At 43.2% G+C, this 18,764-nt stretch overlaps 1 protein-coding gene across 1 annotated transcript; it reads right to left on the reverse strand.

Annotated features, from left to right (window-relative positions):
• Positions 1-2,167: 2,167 nt before the first annotated feature.
• LOC120702361 (transcription factor MYB53-like) lies at positions 2,168-4,077 on the reverse strand. The gene is made up of 3 exons (XM_039986127.1): positions 3,644-4,077; positions 2,777-3,514; positions 2,168-2,565 (listed from the first exon to the last, which is right to left on the reverse strand). Exons 1-3 carry the CDS (start codon positions 3,910-3,912, stop codon positions 2,517-2,519), a joined length of 1,056 nt encoding a protein of 351 aa, XP_039842061.1. The 5' UTR covers positions 3,913-4,077; the 3' UTR covers positions 2,168-2,516.
• Positions 4,078-18,764: the final 14,687 nt, after the last annotated feature.

Raw genomic sequence — 18,764 nt, forward strand, 5'->3', positions numbered from 1 at the left:
GCTTTCACCTACCATGCATGCAAATAATGGTCAAGTACACAGTAGTTAGGGTCTATATCTTCCTAAGACAAGTGACTTAGCTAAAGATAGGCAAAAGATGCATGCAAATCCAGCAGTACGTACTATACGTAGCTAGCTACCGGTCCTGCAGTTGGTACTGAGACAGTCTACCCAGTCCTACAAGCCAAGTCTACAACATAGCATGTGAAGGGAACAAGTGATGACTGCATGTAGACCGATCGACTTGGCAATCCAAAGAGCCAAACATCAGACGGAACCTGAGCCGTTCAACAATTAACCTTACGTGGTCCGTCTGTCCATTGCCACACACTGGACATGTCAAAGTCTGACATGATTGTTAGACAACGAGAGGAGAAATTTTGACACGTCACAAACTAAATAAGTTCTATGTATTAATAGTACTTAGATTTAAACTGAAGCATGCATATGCAGCCCTGAAATTAAATTGAAGCGTCATCCATATATAAGTTAGTATATATTAACAGTACTGAGATTTACAACAACCATAATTCACCTTTCATTCTTAGTAAAATCGCAAAACTGCATGTCTTACCAGCAGAAAGAGGATATAGTAAAAAACTTTTTACTGACCTAGTAGTTTAATTTCCATGAAGAAGTTCCAAGGAAGGTAGCTTATTACGTTTAAGTGTGATCACTTTGTCAACTGCAAAGCCTGGAAGCTTTTGGTGTAAAACGGATTGCATAAGCATGCACCCAGGGATAGCTGCTAGGTCTGCTAAAAGAGATTCCAATAAAGCTTTATTTTGAGCATAAGCATAGAGGAGGCCTGGGCAGATGATATGCAAGTGCAAGGTAGGACCGTCAATGGCTTGTAGTGTCGGGAAATGAGGCCTACCTACTGCTAACTAATTGCATGACTTGTGTTCCCCAGCTGGGGCATGCAGTTGCAGAGGAAAAAAGAGGAAGCATCACATAGTTAAATTAAATTTATATATGAATATTATTGTTTGAACCTGAGACATCACATCACTATTAGTAGCTGCTGCCGTTTTAACTAAAAGTACACTCAAGCAGCTGATGATATTTCCATTTCTCTCATTCGAAAGCAGGAATCTGGACAATAAGCCATGCACAAGCAAACAAGGCATGCCTGCAGAAAGCGGTCCAAGCACACCGGATGCATGTCTCTTTTTAATTTGCTTTTCTCATTCTGCATTCCTACCATTCATCCTTTGAACATAAGTTATTCGTCTCTGTTATTGAAATAAAACGGACTACCAGTTAGCCTAATTTAATTTGAGTAATTTGGTCAAATAATTATGACTGCCCACATATTAACCTAGCTAGGCACGTACGAGCTAGTTAGATTTACACTGAACAACTATATATATACTGTTTTTTGGACTGGTCAGTAAAAACCATGCATGTCACAAGTTTATTTGTAGTTCTAGAAGATGAGATTAGGGTAGTAATTTACTTTCTCACAGTTTCTCCACTCTCACAAGTTACCCATCCTTCTCCAACCCCAACTAACTATTTTTTTAATGTTATACCGTTTACATGCTATCATATGCATCTACCCTGGGTAGTGATGTGTGTGCTAGTGATCAATTCTCCTCAAACAAGTAACCTCGCTCGTTTTGAAAAGACCCAATGCATGCAGGGGAGGGCTATCTAGCTAGCTTCTCTATATTGATTTTATATTTAGTTAACAACATATATGCGGATAATAACATTTTCTAGATAATGACGTGCATAATAATATAATTAATCTTCATGTATAATTTAGAGCGTCCGTCCTACTGTACACTGAATAAAGTACTGCTTAGATTAAAACTGGTCTTCTCACACATCTGCTTGTTCATATTAATTATTAAGCACTTTATTAATTGTGTATCTCTCTCTATATATATATATTCAACATGTCTAAAAATGTTATAATATTAAATTAGACAGTAGAATTTAGCAGCCATACATGGATGTATATATATAGTCTTTGTGTCGCCGATATGGTATGCATGGGGTGATTGAAATAATGGTCTCTCCAGTACATACGTATAATAATAATGGAACAAAATGGTCAATTGGAAAGGACGCCCAATAGAAGCACTTTAGACAGTAAACATTAATAGAAAATGGCGTGTCTTCAACTGAGAACAGATAGTCACACTGCACTGCTTGGGTGTGGAAAATGAAACTTCGTTTAGTTTATGTCGTCACAAGCTAATCATTACACACATCCTCCTTGCCAAAGGCAAAACGAGGGGAAAAAACTAAAAAAAAACAAATTGAAAACATTGAAAGTGAGTATACGTGCAGCATGTCTTTCTGTCGTTCTTTCTCTGTACATATCGCTAGCTGTGGGTATATATAGTCAAACCACCTTTTTTTCCTATCAACAAACAAACTTCATTCACATCTCCGACGAAGTGTGAAACCAATCAAAGGAACTGTCGTCTCTCCATGCATCCATGCATCTTTTTAACAACTTCATCTGCTATATATGAAAGATATATGTCATCTGTTCATTATTCTCACATCAGCTGCTGCTGATCATTCGGGTTGTTCAACCATGACATTTGCCTGCATAAGAAATAAAACGGCCGGTTAATCAGAGGCAAGTTTATTGTTTAGCAAAAGTCTAGCTGTTAATAATAAATAAATACTAGAGTATATATATATATATATATATCCCTAAAATTGTAATAGGCAGATTAGCTACTAGCTAGAAGGAGAAAAAAAAACAGTTTGATAGTATATAGGAGATCGAGCTGCTGCTACGATATATACTCACTCTAGCAAGTCCTTCCAACTGTCGCTGTTGAATTCGTCATCGAGGTTGATGTTCTCCAGCCCCTCGAACGGGCTCGACGCCGGCGTGTCGTCGCAAGGCGTCGATGTGCCGCCGCCATTATTGCATTCCTTGGCCGCCACTACCAAAGGCGGCGGCGGCGCCATCGCTGCCGTCATATTGCTGCTCCCGCTGTGGCCGAGGTCCGTGGAGCTGAGGCCGTCCCCGGCGAGAGCGCTCCCGGCGCCGCCGAAGCTGCTGCTGAGCAGCCCGGAGAAGGAGGAGGACATCGCTGCTGGTAGCGTCGTCGCGGGCGGCACGCTGGTCAAGGCCGGCAGGTTGAGCAGGCCGTCGTACTGCTGGTGGTCAACGCCGGCGGCGGGCTGGGGCTGGGTGACGAGCCCGCCTCCATTATTATTGGTGGCGGCAAGGAGGGCCATGAGGTCGACGGCGGGAGGGGCGGAAAGCGCGCGGAGGAGGCCCTGGAGGAGCTGGTACTTGGCGGCGTCGGCCTGGAGGCGGAGGGCGTTGATGTCCCAGCAGGTGTTGGGTGGCTGCTGCGCGGCGGCGGCGGCAGTGAGCAGGTTGGGGATGCCGGCGAGGAGGCTGAGGTCGGTGCGCGGGCGGTGCGTGACGGGGTCGATGCCCATGCTCAGGAGCTTCTTGCGGAGGTGCGTGTTCCAGTAGTTCTTTATCTCGTTGTCCGTCCGGCCGGGGAGCTTGGTGGCGATGGAAGACCACCTGTATGTACACCGCCATGGTTATTATTAGCTAGCTAGCTAGCTTAGTTGAGCTCATCGATCGGCGACATGCATGCATGGTTATTATTAAGGACAGGTAGGCCTAAGCAAGGAACAAAAATCAACGTACTTGTTGCCGAGGATTGAGTGGAGGTGGATGATGAGCTTCTCCTCCTCGTCGGTGAAGCGGCCGCGCTTGATGTCCGGGCGGAGGTAGTTGGTCCAGCGGAGGCGGCAGCTCTTGCCGCAGCGGTTGAGCCCGGCGAGCTTGGGGAGGCGGCGCCAGCTGCCGTGGCCCTTGCTGTCCTTGATGTAGTCCACCAGCAGCTTGTCCTCCTCGGGCGTCCAGGGCCCCTTCTTCACGCCGGCGTCCTGGTCGCAGCACGGTGACCGCCCCATTGCTTGCTGCTTGCTTGCTTGCTGTAGGTGTGTAGGCTATAGCTAGCTTTGGAGAGAAAGAGAGGAAGATGATGAGGGATGAGTCGTTTAATTAGCAAAGCAAAGCAAAATCGGAGGGAGGCCTGCAGCAGGCTAGGCTGTGGGATCCGATCGATTCAGATCGATCCGTTGGGGTTGATAGCAGTAGCAGGGGCCATGGGGGGCTTTATAGGGGTTTAGGTGGTGCATGGGTGGCCATTGGCGGCAGCCCCGGGCGGCCAGCCGCCCAAAAAGCAAGTCTTTGTGTACGGGAGACGTAGCTTCCTAGTCTCTATCTCTCTCTCTCTCTCTCTCTCTCTCTCTCTCTCTCTCTCAGTCACTCTCTCGTCTCTGTGTCCGTCTCTCTCTAGCCTGTCTGCTTAATTAGTTTCTCTCTCCTCGATCGATCAGAGCTGATGATATGTAGTGCTGACTTGGGAGCTGGCTGGGTGTATGTAGCTAGCTTCTTGATTAATTAGCTAGTCTAATACTAAGACGCGTCGTTATTGACGCAACGCACTGCTGCTTCTAATTCATTAGCTAGCTAGGCTTGCGTATTAAGCAGCCACTGTACGTGTTTTTTGTGTTTGTAATGGTCCGTACGTACGACCATTGTTATATATATATATGTGTGCGTGCCTCTGAGTCTGATCTACCTTGCTGGTGGCGTCCTGCAAATATCATGCTCTACGTAGGCAACAACAGCTAGCCTAGCTAATTTATACTTGTATATATTCTCGATCAAGGACTGCACAACGAAGCTACTTGTAGTTGGTAATCTGATCACTTTGATACGGCCGCGGACATGACACAACGAAGCTACGGTCAGGGGCCCGGGGGCTCCTATATATATCTTCTTGTGGAAGGTAGATAAATCATTCATCTTTAAAGCCCATTTGGCCCAATTAGCTGTTGCAAATATGTTCAACATCTTAACAGAATTCACTTAACATTTTCTATAAACAGGTTCAACATTTGACTTCAAATTGTTGGAACTGTAAATATATACGAAATGTTGAAATTAGAAGAATGGAATGTTGGAAATACTAATTTGAAATGTTGAACGTGCTTCTCCGGCGAGCAGCCTGCTTCTTCTCCGGCGAGGTCGACGTGCGGTTGCGCGGGTCCGCTCGGAGCGGCGGCTGCACGAACGGGCAAGCAGCGGCCGGCAAGCTTGGCACACGCCGGCGGCGCGAGCAGGCAACGGGAGCCGGCGAGCTCGGCACGCGGCGGCCGGTGAGCTTGGCGCGTGCGGGCAGCGGCGGCGCGCTCGCGCGGAGTAGCAGCAACGGCGGGGCAGCGCGCGGCGTCATAGAGGCGCGGCGGCGGAGCAGGGGAGGCTCGGCGACGAGACAGGAAGGGCCGGCGGCGGTGCGGGCGCCGGCCTGCGTTGGGTGGTGCGTGGCTTCGGGAGCACGGGGGAGAGCACGGTAGGGAGAGAGGGTGAGGGGTTAGGGTTTGGATGTATTGATCCAATGGTTGGAGATAGTTGCACGAATCTCAAACACTGGAAGGTGGGGGAGAAAAAAATCTACCGGAAGATATATAGGATTGGTGCTGGGGCCCACCTATAGGGGGCTAGCCATGTGGGGCCCACTTGTGGATTGTGTGCTCCCCATTGGCCCAACTGGCCTTTATTAGTTTGCCAAGTGATGGTCTGATGGATGGATGACCCTTCTGATTATTAGCCAGCACTTTTTTATTAGAATAATAATATATTCGATTCATGCCTACTTGTATATGCATGGTTGACCTGCACCACCATTACATCTTGGTCATCTCTGTGACCTACCTATATGAGTATTGTTTTGCTTGGGCATGTGGGTGGGAGTGAACATTATTCTAGTTGGCAGGGTTTTGCCCACAACACATGGAAATTTGACTTTTCAAGTGACTAATAGCTAGCTCATCAATTTTTGTCCATCCATTTTGCCAACAATATAAATTTCTCGAATTTTCTCTATGGTTCATCAAAATAAATAAACAATATTGAAACATGCATGCATGATGCTCATCAGCTAGCTGTCAGTGTTAGTTGACCACTACTACTTAGCATGCATGACTCATTAGATATATATAATTAATTAAAGATCAACTGATTCGTTCGTCTCAAATTTCAACGTTGAATACTAACCATCTTTCCATTAGGCAATCTTTCAATGTTGTAGTGCCTATGTTTTGGTGCTGGCAAAGAAGGCTTCGTCAACTTATAAATCGTGTTCCTATAGCTTCGTCTGCTGTATACATACACCTTATCCTTTTTGGTCGAGATCGATGTTTGAGTACGTGGCCCTCACCCACGACACGATACTTTTTTGACCGAGTACAAATTAAAACAACACCAAAAAAGCCACAGTTTTCGCACAACGCAACATTGTAAATTTGATTTTTAGCATAAGGTGTTTACTTTATTCTCATAGTAGTTATATTTCCTTCTGTCGAGAAAGCTGATTAGACAGTGTACTTATAACATATAAACAATGGACAAGTGTCACATTGTTAGTGCTTCCAGCAAGATCTCCAAGACGTGGGCCATCCCCTCATTTTTTTTTGCCCACACGAATATGTGTATATATATATATATAGTATGCGGGCCCACTTCTAAATTGTCTGACATTTAGTCTTCTTTTTATATTAGCTAGGACAAAAGTTGTGAACCATTAAGTACTATAACCACATATATAGATGCAATGTGATACTTACTCTAGGACCCTAATTAAAGCCTTTTTCAAAAGATTAGTTGTGCAATTGGAGTGATCCTGTGGTCCTAGAAGTCCTGTGTACATGCATACCAGTTTGCATTGGTTGCGGCCGTGGTCAGAAATTCACAAGCAAAAAGGAATTTTGTTCAGAATCTTCAAGAGATGTACGCATCAAAATACTGTAGTACATCACTGTGTAATGCAGGCATGTATTAGCAATAAGGAACAATCTATAGTAGTACTCCATCAGGATGTTGATTGCAGGAGAGTAATATATGTTCAACAATAGAATTAGTTTCAGGGATGCTTTATTCATTGCAAATAGCTTTCCTATTATTAAGCACTGTACCGATAATCTGGTGGTTTAGCTGCACATCACAATGCTTCAGGGTTTTCTGTTCTCTCTGTAGATATCAAATATTTGTTTTCTTTGTCCTTTTCGTTTTCCTTTTGCTTCGGTTATTTATTTAAACTGAAGAGCAACAACAACAACAACAACAACACGGTTTTGACCGCCCCATTGCTTGCTGCTTGCTTGCTTGCTGTAGGTGTGTAGGCTATAGCTAGCTTTGGAGAGAAAGAGAGGAAGATGATGAGGGATGAGTCGTTTAATTAGCAAAGCAAAGCAAAATCGGAGGGAGGCCTGCAGCAGGCTAGGCTGTGGGATCCGATCCGATCGATCCGTTGGGGTTGATAGCAGTAGCAGGGGCCATGGGGGGTTTTATAGAGGTTTAGGTGGTGCATGTATGGGTGGCCATGGCGGCAGCCCCGGCCGGCCGGCCGCCCCAAAAAGCAAGTCTTTGTGTGCGGGAGACGCACGCAGCTTCCTAGCTAGGCTCTCTCTCTCTCTAGCCTGCTGTCTGGTTAATTAGTTTCTCTCTCCTCGATCGATCAGAGCTGATGATATGTGGCTGGCTGGGTATAGCTTGTTGATTAATTAGCTAGTCGATCTAATACTAAGACGCGTCGTTAATATACAATTAATTAAGATGATTAGCAGGGAGCCAGAGCCAAATGCTATGCATTGCAGATCCGAGAGCCAACCAAACGCACTGCTGCCTCTTCATTAGCTAGCTAGGCTCTTGTTGCTTATTAAGCAGCTAGCCACTGTGTTTTCTTGTGTTTGTAATGGTCCGTACGTAGCTGGTGGCTTCCTGCACATATCATGCTCGCCTACGTAGGCGCGCAACAACAGCCTAGCTAATATATATATATATATATATATATATATATATATATATATATATACTTGGCATATATAGTCTCGATCAAGGACTGCAAGTAAACTAGAAGCTTCCTCGATCTGCTTCAACTCCCATGCATGCATGCATGCACAAATAAATTAATATAAATGCATTGTGTGATGCCATGCATCTCTATCTACGTACGTACGTACGTATATATATATATACAGGTATATGCATGGTATATATATGTACGTATATGCACCATGCATGCACTGATCGATTCTTTTTATGCTACAAATTAAACAGATGCATGCACGGATGATTATTCATATCGTAAATACATATATAGTTTTTTTGTTTGAAAATTTGCACTGAAATAAAATACTAGTATAATGACGGATATATACACAGATGGAATAGAGCAGCAGGAGAGGTAGGTTCGTGTGGGCTGACACGTGCCAGGCAGGGTCCCTACTAACAACGCAAGGAGCTACCTGTTCCCTTCCCCGGCCTGGCCCTGGCGCGCGGCAAATAAAGCAAAGCAAAGCGTTGTGTGTGTCACACGCACGCCAACGCTATTTTAGTTGTTAATCTCACTTTGATACGGCCGCGGACATGACACGCTATTTTAGTTGCCAACAATATAATTTTCTCGAATTTTCTCTATGCATGGTTCATCAAAATAAATAAATAAACAAACATGCATGCATGATGCTCATCAGCTACTTGTCAGTGTTAGTTGACCACTACTACTTAGCATGCATGACTCATTATTAGATATATATATAATTAATTAAAGATCAACTGATTCGTTGGTCTCAAATTTCAACGTTGAATACCAACCATCGTCTTTCCATTCACCGTGTTCGGCAAGTTGGAGCTGGAGCTGGAGTGGTGTGAGAGAGAAATACTGTTACCTGCTGGTGGCTGGAGGCTGGAGCTGGAGTGGTGTGAGAGAGAAATACTGTAGGGCTGGAGCTGGAGGCTGGAGCCGAACACGGTGATCTTTCAATGTTGTACAGCGTGCTTATGTTTTGGTGCTGGCAAACAAGGCTTCGTCAACTTGTAAATCGTCCTATAGCTTCATCTGCTGTATACATACACCTGACCTGGCCTTATCCTTTTTGGTCGAGATCGATGTTTGAGTATGTGGCCCTCACCCATGACAGGTTACTTCTTTGACCGAGTACAAATTAAAACAACACCAAAAAAGTCACAGTTTTCGCACAACGCAACATTGTAAATTTGAATATTTGATTTTAGCATAAGTTGTTTACTCTATTCTCATAGTACGTAGTTATATTTCCTTCTGTCGAGAAAGCTGATTAGACAGTGTACTTATAAGTATAAACAATGGACAAGTGTCGCATTGTTAGTGCTTCCAGCAAGACCTCCAAGACGTGGATTTTTTGCCCACACGAATATGTGTAGTATATATATAGTATGCGGGCCCACTTCTAAATAGTCTGACATTTAGTCTTCTTTTATATTAGCTTAGGACAAAAGTTGAGAACCATTAAGTACTAACCGCGTATATGTGATACTTACTCTAGGGCCCTAATTAAAGCCTTTTTCAAAAGATCAGTTGTGCAATTGGAGTGATCCTGACATCCTGTGGTCCTAGAAGTCCTGTGTACATGCATACAATTTGCATTAGTTGCGGCCGTGGTCAGAAATTCACAAGCAAAAAGGAATTTTGTTCAGAATCTTCAAGAGATGTACGCATCAAAATACTGTAGCAATAAGGAACAATCTATAGTAGTACTCCATCAGGATGTTGATTGCAGGAGAGTAATATATGTTCAACAATAGAATTAGTTTCAGGGATGCTTTATTCATTGCAAATAGCTTTCCTATTATTAAGCACTGTACCGATAATCTGGTGGTTTAGCTGCACATCACAATGCTTCAGGGTTTTCTGTTTTCTCTCTGTAGATATCAAATATTTGTTTTCTTTGTCCTTTTCGTTTTCCTTTTGCTTCGGTTCTTTTTTTAAACTGAAGAGCAGCAGCAACAACAACACGGTTTCGTAGTTAATCTTTCACCAAACATACAACTACTTTCACTGACAGAGGGGAGATGGCGTGGTAAAATTGCGTACTTTGAGGTTTGAACTAGAACAAATATAGATAAAAGATATACATACATTTTTTTTGAAGGTCAAAGATATACATACATCATAGGAAACTTCCTTTCTACCTTGCATGCTGTTCTCATCCCTGACTAATACTGATTGAGTTCTAGCTAAGCAAAAGGACGCTCAGAATGGTGTTGGAGGCCAAAATTGGCAATAACCGAGGCCGACCGGTCTGACCGGTTGGGCCGGTCTGGGCCTGTAATCCGAGTAGGGTTAGGGTTTCATGTTAAGAGTCCTATTGTAATCCGTTTTTGAAGGGGTATGTCCTCCCCGGCCTATAAATATAAAGGCTGCGGCCGATTGAGGGTTTTCTAACCACAATCGAATCAATACAATCTCTTTTACCTTTTACCCAAATCCAAATCTTTTCCAACCCCTTTGCTGTTCTTTGCTCGTCTCTACGGCGTTCAAGGGCGTCTTGAGTGGCCTGCCGACCTCAAGGCAACCCTAGATCTTCGAGCTCCGACGGGGTCCCTCCCGAGCTTGAGGTTCTAGGTTTTCGTGAGTTTCTGCCCCCAACCGGTCTGACCGGTTGGAGGAACCGGTCTGACCGGTCCTGTCTGAAGCTCGCTGGTGAAGATCGTTTACGATCCGCGCGTTCTAGGGCACCGGTGTGTTGACCAGATTAGCGTCAACAAATGGCATGCCAGAGCTTTTGAATGTTTGAACTGCAACAAAGAGGAGAAATCAGAACAGAGTGCAAATTTCACTTGGTCTGCTGCATACAGCCACATAGCTCCATCCAATATGTTCCATGGACTATCCCTTAACTTCTGTCCCGCATGTCCTGTTCGAATCATCCAACTAACCAGCCAATATTTGTAGATATGACATGTGCCTAACATTACTAAGCCACAAGCAGAGCTGCAGAGGTACTGAGTAGAAAGAAAATCTTGGATTTTAGTATGGATTATGCATTAGATACAAATGGTCCTTGTACAAATTAATTAACGTGCTTATTAGAACCTAGACAGATGATACAATTAGCACCCAATACGTTTCTTCCCGCCCATATGACTCATCATCACCAGACACCAATGTGGTTACAACCAAAACGGTTATGGTGGGTGGATGAGCATGCATACACATGTACTTGTGTAGAAGTTTCAGCTTGCATCCAGCCAGGTTTTCAGTTAGTGTGAACCAATCATGCAGCCTGTAATGTGATCTATGTGCTTCAATATTATATACGTATATATCAATAGATTGTGTGTCCGCATCATAGTGGTCGTCATGAGCATCACTGTCAATGTCAACAGGGGCTTTTAAATTTGGAGCATCTGTCCTCATTTCCATTAGCATTGCTGAAAGAAGCAGCATAATTGGTTAGGCTTCCTTCAACTACCTGATTATTATAATTGTCTTCCCCATTTAAGAAAGCTATATTATATCTTTTGGTGAGATTTCCAACTTGGAATTTTGAATTGGTTAATATCTCACCTTGGTTTATGATGAATGAGGTGTATACTTATTAGATACGTACTCAATGTCAGCATTTTATCTGTGTAACGAGATGGATGGAGGACTCTATTAATGTAGCTTTTTGCAAAAAAAAAACATCGAGCACTTAATTTCCTTATTTGAGAAAGAAACATATATATGGGAAAGAGTAGTTTCCAATATTCATATATTTTACATGGATATTCAATAAATAGTTGCCTTTTTAATATGTTAGCAGATGTGACAGATAGAAACTTAGTTTTATTTTTTGGTAGCTTCAGCAAGTAATCTAGCTCATGGATGAATTGGCAAGCAAGCCACAGTAGAATTTAGATATTCAAGTATCTAGCTAGTGACCTAGGAGTAGATATCAGGACGCACAAGACACCTAGATATATATTACTTTTCAGCAACTTTTATGTGACAAATCCATCCATGTTATATAAGTATTATTGTCAGTGTAGAATCTATACCATAGTATATATACAGTAAGATAATGAAACATCCTAGATAAATAAAAGACAATATTGTAACAGTACCTACAAATTATGTTTATACTAATCAGAGATGATATTGCAGACTCAAGAATACAAGATGAACATTTCATCGGTCAGATGCTATTGTAAAGTTTCATTCTGTGCTTGAGCAAGAGCTTGGCAGTCTCAACTCTCAACAAAAGGGTTACTTGTTCCCGTAAGACTATCAGGTATCCACATCTTGTAGGTTCATCAATGAAACAATCGTTTTCAGCTCATCATTAATGTGTACCATAGGAAGCAACAATATTGCAAATGTGACAGAACAGCTTTTTTATGCTGTATCATACACCACTGGCAATTCCTATCTTTGGATGTTCTTTTCTGCTGCATCATTATGCTGTAAAAGCAACAATATTTTCCTGGTTTCCAATCATAAGCAAAAGTACACATAAACATAAACAAAGAAAAAGCTTTTACAGGATTTGGTAATCAATTTTGAGGGATAAAAACTTTTCATTTAGGTATTATGAAGCTTGAAAAAATAACCAGCAAGATTATTGTGACTTCTTTATTTTCTTCAGTTGCAAGAATTAAGCAATCCTGCCAAAGGGTGCTAGGTCAATTGGTCCCTCGCAGACCGAGTTTTTTAGAATTAAGCAATCCTAGGCTGTATCTTGAAATCCTAATCAAGTAATTAACTAGTGTTGGACGCGATGTGTTTTAGAAGCAAACACGGATCCAATTTCCAAAATATTAAGCCAACCAATGGAAGCATGCAACAAGAGGATTCCTTGGATATGTAAACAGTTGCACAGCGTTAGGGATCATTAGCTCAATAAGGTTCTTAGCCTAGTTTAATGCAACCTTACATATAAAGTGACTTCTCATACCTTCCTTATGATGGGTGCATTGAGAGTTATGCTGGAACAACAGGGAGACACATTAGTTAACTGCAACTTGATGAGTATGTTATAATGTAGTAGTTAGTAAACGGAATCTGATAAAGAAATGGGACCAAATCTTTACATGATCCAATTGTCCAACACATGTCACCGTTAGGCAACCTGTACCTAGTTGTTGCAATTTGGTGTGGCTTCTATCAAAGACTCAAACTTTCACGTAGATGTTAATCGGCACATCACGTGTATCGCCACGCATACATGTTAAACAATCCCAGTTTAGAGAACCTTGTCATCTCTTAATGAAAATCAGGGCATTGATCAACTAGGTTTTGTTTTTTTACTTGCAGAACAGTCTATTAAACAATAGTCGGAAGGTACACTGTCCTATTGCAGACGTGTAGAAAGCCATCAATAGGATATGATAATATGAGCCAGTCAACGACTGTTGGAGACTGAATCCCCTGCTCCGGTCCTTGGTCTGTTCTTCGTGTTGACATCACCAATTACATAGGATGAGCATTTTGCTTGTTCAATGGGAAACACATCAGATGTCATCACGTATCACTAAAATGTACTATATGTTACTATCGTGGTTTACATGCTTCCTTTTGCCCCCTAAAGAAGATATATCGCGGGTTACAGAGAACTCGATCAAGATGCATTATTTGATTTGGATTAGATATGGATCTTGCTGAAAAGATAGTTGCAGAAATAAGATCAACTTTGACTATAAGGGCAGATGCAGTTCATTTCCTCTTCAGATGTTCAACTTGCAGTGCACAGGTTGGTCTCCATGGTGTCACGGTGTAGTAATAAACCGACAAGTGCTGTGGCCTGAAACCTCTGTAATCTTAATGTCTACGACAATTTGTAATTGTCGCATAATCTAAACTAGGTAGTTAGGAGAAGCCGGGCTCTGTTGCATGGGTGCATGCATCTGATGACTTCACCTTGCTGAAACCGGGGGCACCATGATGTTTGCCGCATCCGGTCACAGCTCGGTCCATGTTCATGCACCTGCTGGCCATTATGATGAAACTCCAAAGTCTTGTTAGCTTTACATTGCATAGGACTATTAGCTTTCAACCCGTCATAACCTAGGATTGCATCATAGGCTGGCATGTCCAGCACTTTCATGTCAGTGCACACAGCCACCATGCCAGTTGAGGAACCCACTGATCTGTGACCAGGTGTCACCATTTGCCAGTCTCACTTGCTGTGGACACATAGGTACTATTGGAACATTCAGACTTTGCATAAACTGATGAAACTGTGAGCACTACAACTATCTACCAAAATCAACATGGTCTTGTTCTGCAATAGAGTTCTTACTACTAAGGCCTCCCCTTGCGCAGTACCAGCGAGGGCATTGAGGGACAACTGACAAAGTCAGAGGCTAGATGGTCCTCTATATCTAGTTGTTGAAGTACTTCCTCTGTCAACATTGCATCCAACCCATTTAGTGCTAGCGCATTCACTTGCTGTTGTGGTCTTTTTGTGCAGGATTTGAGATGGACATGGACACACAACTGTGCTGCTACACATTTTTCTCCCGTATGGACAGCGAGATGTCCTTGGTTCCGTTCAGGGGTGTTGACAGCCAAATTTGGCACCTGCTCAGGTCGACCGGTCTGACCGGTCGGGCCGACCCGTCAGACCGGTCTGATCTGTACAGTCCGAGTAGAATTAGGGTTTTTGTAAAGAGTCCTCATGTAATCCTACTCGTGAAGGGGTACGTCTTCCCCGGCCTATAAATATAAAGGCTAAGGCCGATTGAGGTTAATCCCAATCAATTCACACATTTATCCTTTACCTTTTACCTCTAAACCCTAACTTTTCCAACCCCATCTGCTATTCTTCGCTCGTCTTCACGGCGTTCGATGGCATTCTGAGTGGCCTACCGACCTCAGAGCAACCCTAGCTCCATTAGCTCCGACGGGGTCCCTCCCGAGCTCTTGGTTCTAGGTCTTCGCCGTCTTCCTGGAGTACCGGTCTGACCGGTCCGCTATACCGGTCTGACCGGTCCTCTATACCGGTCTAACCGGTCTGCGCAGGGAGGCTGCTGGTGTTGATCGAGTGTGTTGGCGCAAATTAGTGTCAACACACTTTTTGGCGACTCCGCTGGGGACAGATTAATCTGGTTTTTAAACCGATCTAATCTAGTTCTCAAAGAAAATGGGCGTCATCACCGACCTCGACGAAGGCAACATCTCCACATCTATCGAGGAACTCAGTGAGGAGGAGCGCCAAGAGTACCTGGTGGTCAGGGAGCACTTCAAAGCACAATTCTTGAAGGGATTTAAGAAAAATCAGCAAAGGCCAGGTCACGAGGGTTCAAGACTTTGTGATGCCCTCCTTCACGCTCAAGAATAAGCAAGTCGAGGTAATAAGAAATGTAAACACTTCATCTTCCGACTTGTTTAGCCAATTATCATCTATTATGGATAAGAAAATTGCTGATATATATAAGCCCATGAATGATTTAAAAGATCAAATAGATATCATGAAAAAGGCAAATCCGTAGATGATAATTGTGCTTTCCAAACTGCTAATTCATCGGCTATGCTAGCATCTGTTCAAGAACCACTATATGGCATGCCGACGAGCTATTTTGCAGGGCAAACATCACCATTGCAGCTGGTACAGCCGATCCCGCTAGGTTAAAAGAGGATCCGGCTAGTGCGATGAAAACTAAATTCGGTGTGGATATAGGTAATTCTACATTATACCAAAAGCCATATCCTTCTGAATTTGATTTAGTTTCTTTTCCTGCTGGTTGGTGTGTTCCTGATTTTGTGAAATTTAGTGGTGATGATAATAAAGCACCTTGGGAGCACATTGACTAATATATCTTACAACTGGGAAAAGCTGGTTTTCATGAGGCTTTGCGCATTCGCTTATTTTCATTATCTTTGACTGGAACCGCTTTTTCTTGGTTTTCTTCATTGGCCCCGAATTCTATTCAATCTTGGAATCAGTTGGAACGTAAGTTTCATGATCGTTTTTATAATGGGTACAATGAAGCTAAACTGTCGGATTTGGCATCGGTTAGGCAAGGCCAAGATGAGGCTGCTTCGGATTACTTCCGAAGGTTTAAAGATATAAAGAACCGATGTTTCAATTTAACAGTTTCTGAAAAGGAATTGGCTGATTTGGCTTTTGATGGTTTGCGTTCTTATTTGAAAAAAGAACTCGAAGGCTTTGAGTACTACACTATTAATTATTTGCACATGAAAGTTTTGGGTTTAGAATTTAGACTCCAGAGCACAAAAGATGCCCATAATACTCATCGGTCCATACATGTCGATTGTAAATCTGATTCGGACGATGAGAAAAATGAAGCTTATGTTGCTGAATTCATATGGCCATCAGATGCAAAGCCATGTTCTTGTTCATCGCTTAAGCCGATTCCAAAGAATCGGCAAGAACAAGCTCGTTTCACTTTTGATTTTTTTCTAAGTGTGATCGTATATTTGATGAATTACTTAGAAGCGGAAACATCAAGTTGTCTCATGTCATACCACCACTTGAGGAGCTGGAGCGGCATGCATATTGCAAGTGGCATAATACTTTTTTTCATGCAACTAATAATTGCAATATCTTTCGATGAAAAATCCAATCGGCCGTTAATGAAGGACGATTGGTAATGCATGAGGTAAAAGATGACAAGGCGTCATTCCCTGTCCATACGATTGATTTGGATAATGTCAAGGTACTCATTTGGCCGGAACAAGCCGAAGGAGCAAAAGGAAAAAATATTATCATTGGTGAGCCAAGGCCGAAAATTATTAATGACAAGATTCAGGCTAGGGAAGTGACGATGGAGAAAACTCCTGATGGAAAGGAGTCATTGAAGATCACTGTCAAAACTTCAAGGCCCGGGGGGAAAGAAAGTTCCTTTCAAAAGACGAGTCGGCCTGCAAATCAGGCACGACCGGTCAGATCGGTCGCCTCAACCGGTCAGACAAAAGGCCGGCCCAGAACTTTCAAGCCTAAGCGGCCGGAAGGAGGTACTCAAAAGGTTAATGAGTCAAAGGTGCAGGGGAGTTTTACAAAGCAGAAGCTCACCTTCGCTCAGTTACTGCACAAATACACAAAGGCCGTTCCAAAAGATCGGCCACTAAAAAAAGAACCAAGTTCACCTCCGCGTCAAGGAAAGCATTCTTCTCCTAGGGGAGAATCCAGCAAACGTAGGGGTGATAGCACTATAGTATTGCCTCCTCAGAAGGTGTATGCTGCTACGTCATGGGCGTCACCGGCATCGGGTTTTTCTTGTCCTACATGGGGGCATGATGGAATTTGGATGTATTGTTATCCGATGCTATACCCACCATCTCACCACAGGGAGGAGAATCACAGAAGGCCTGTGTTCGGCAAGGTTGCGTGACCAGTGCATGACCGATTGAGATCCAACCAATCAGGTCAGAGGCGACAGCCTGCACCGGTCAGACCGGTCGCCGCTGACCGGTCAGACCGGTCTCATCAGAGGCCGGGCAAAGCTCATTCTCCGAGACAGGTTTACCATGTCAAGGAGAAGAAAGAAGAGGTATAACCCACTATTGATCCAGAGAAAGCTAAAGCCAATGATGTTGTGCAAATCGGCAATATCAAAGTGGTTGTCAATAATGCGGGTACAAGGCCGATGGTTTTTGGTAAATCGGTTAATCCTTCTATCCAAAGGCCGATCATGGCCAATGATCATGAGGCCAGCAGTAGTAACTCGATATCAAAGTACTTTCAATTAAGATTGTGTCCTTCAGGGTTGACTCGTACTCAAAGAAGGAAGCTGCAACGTCTACGTGCTCAGGAGAAGAAGGAAAAAGAGTTCAAGAGGCTGAGGGACAAACAATCCAACCACTAGAAACCAATGGTCCCTCAAGGCAAGGTATGGAGGGTCAAAGCAGTTGACCAGCCAGCACGACCGGTCAAACCACCTCAGGAGACCGGTCTGATCGGTACAAGCGACCGGTCTAACCGACCAGAGCAACCGGTCAGACCGGTTGAGGTTGCAGCAGAACAGAAAGCCGAATCGGCAATGCCTGTTTCGGTTCCTTGCGATGGAGAAACACCGCTAACATTCTCGGTACAAAGCAATGAGGAGCTAGTGGATCATGAGGCTACACCAAGAGAGCAGCAATATGGAGCTCGACGACATTTAAGTGCTCGGGGGGCAAAATATTAGCAAATGATAATTTACCTCATGAAGATTCTATGCAACAGATCAGTTTGCAAGGGGCTCTCAAGACTTTGATCTTGTATTTGAGGTCTTGAGCTGGTTGAAAATTGCAACATCAGTGGATAAAAGCCAAATTAGGAGTTTTTCAATTCGAGCTAGAAAATTGGCAAACTATTTGTAATAAGACATATTGACGCTCTTACTTGTATTCTTCGGTTAAAGAATGAAACCGAATTTACTTGGAGGCAGAATAGCAAGAGGTCTTCGAAAAGATCAAGGTTTATTTGTCTTCACCACCTGTGCTCAAGGCGCCTAAGAGAAGGGTTTCTTTCAGGCTTTATGTGGCTGCTAAAGACAAGATCATTGTGGCTGTTTTGACTCAAGAAACCGAAGACAAAGAGTATGTCATCACTTATATAAGCCAATGACTTATTAATGTGGAGACAAGGTATACTTTTACTGAGAAGTTATATTTGTCTCTCTATTATGCTTGTACCAAATTAAAACATTATCTACTATCTACTACTTGCATAGTAGTATGTCAAACTGATGTGCTCAAGCGCATGTTACAAAAGCCGATTTTAAGTGATAGAATCGGCGAGTGGGTTTATGTTTTAGTTGAGTATGATTTGGCTTGTGAATCCTTGGAATCTATGAGAGGTCAAATCATAGCGGATTTCATTGTTGAGCATCGGATTAATGACAAGCATGATCTAGAAGTCGGCTATGTTACTTGCACACCACGGAATTATATTTCGATGGATCGGTTTGTGGTGATGGTCAAAGAATTGATGCTGTCTTGATTTCTCCA

This window comes from Panicum virgatum, chromosome 4K (genome assembly GCF_016808335.1).
Source record: "Panicum virgatum strain AP13 chromosome 4K, P.virgatum_v5, whole genome shotgun sequence".
Classification (NCBI taxonomy): Eukaryota; Viridiplantae; Streptophyta; class Magnoliopsida; order Poales; family Poaceae; genus Panicum; species Panicum virgatum.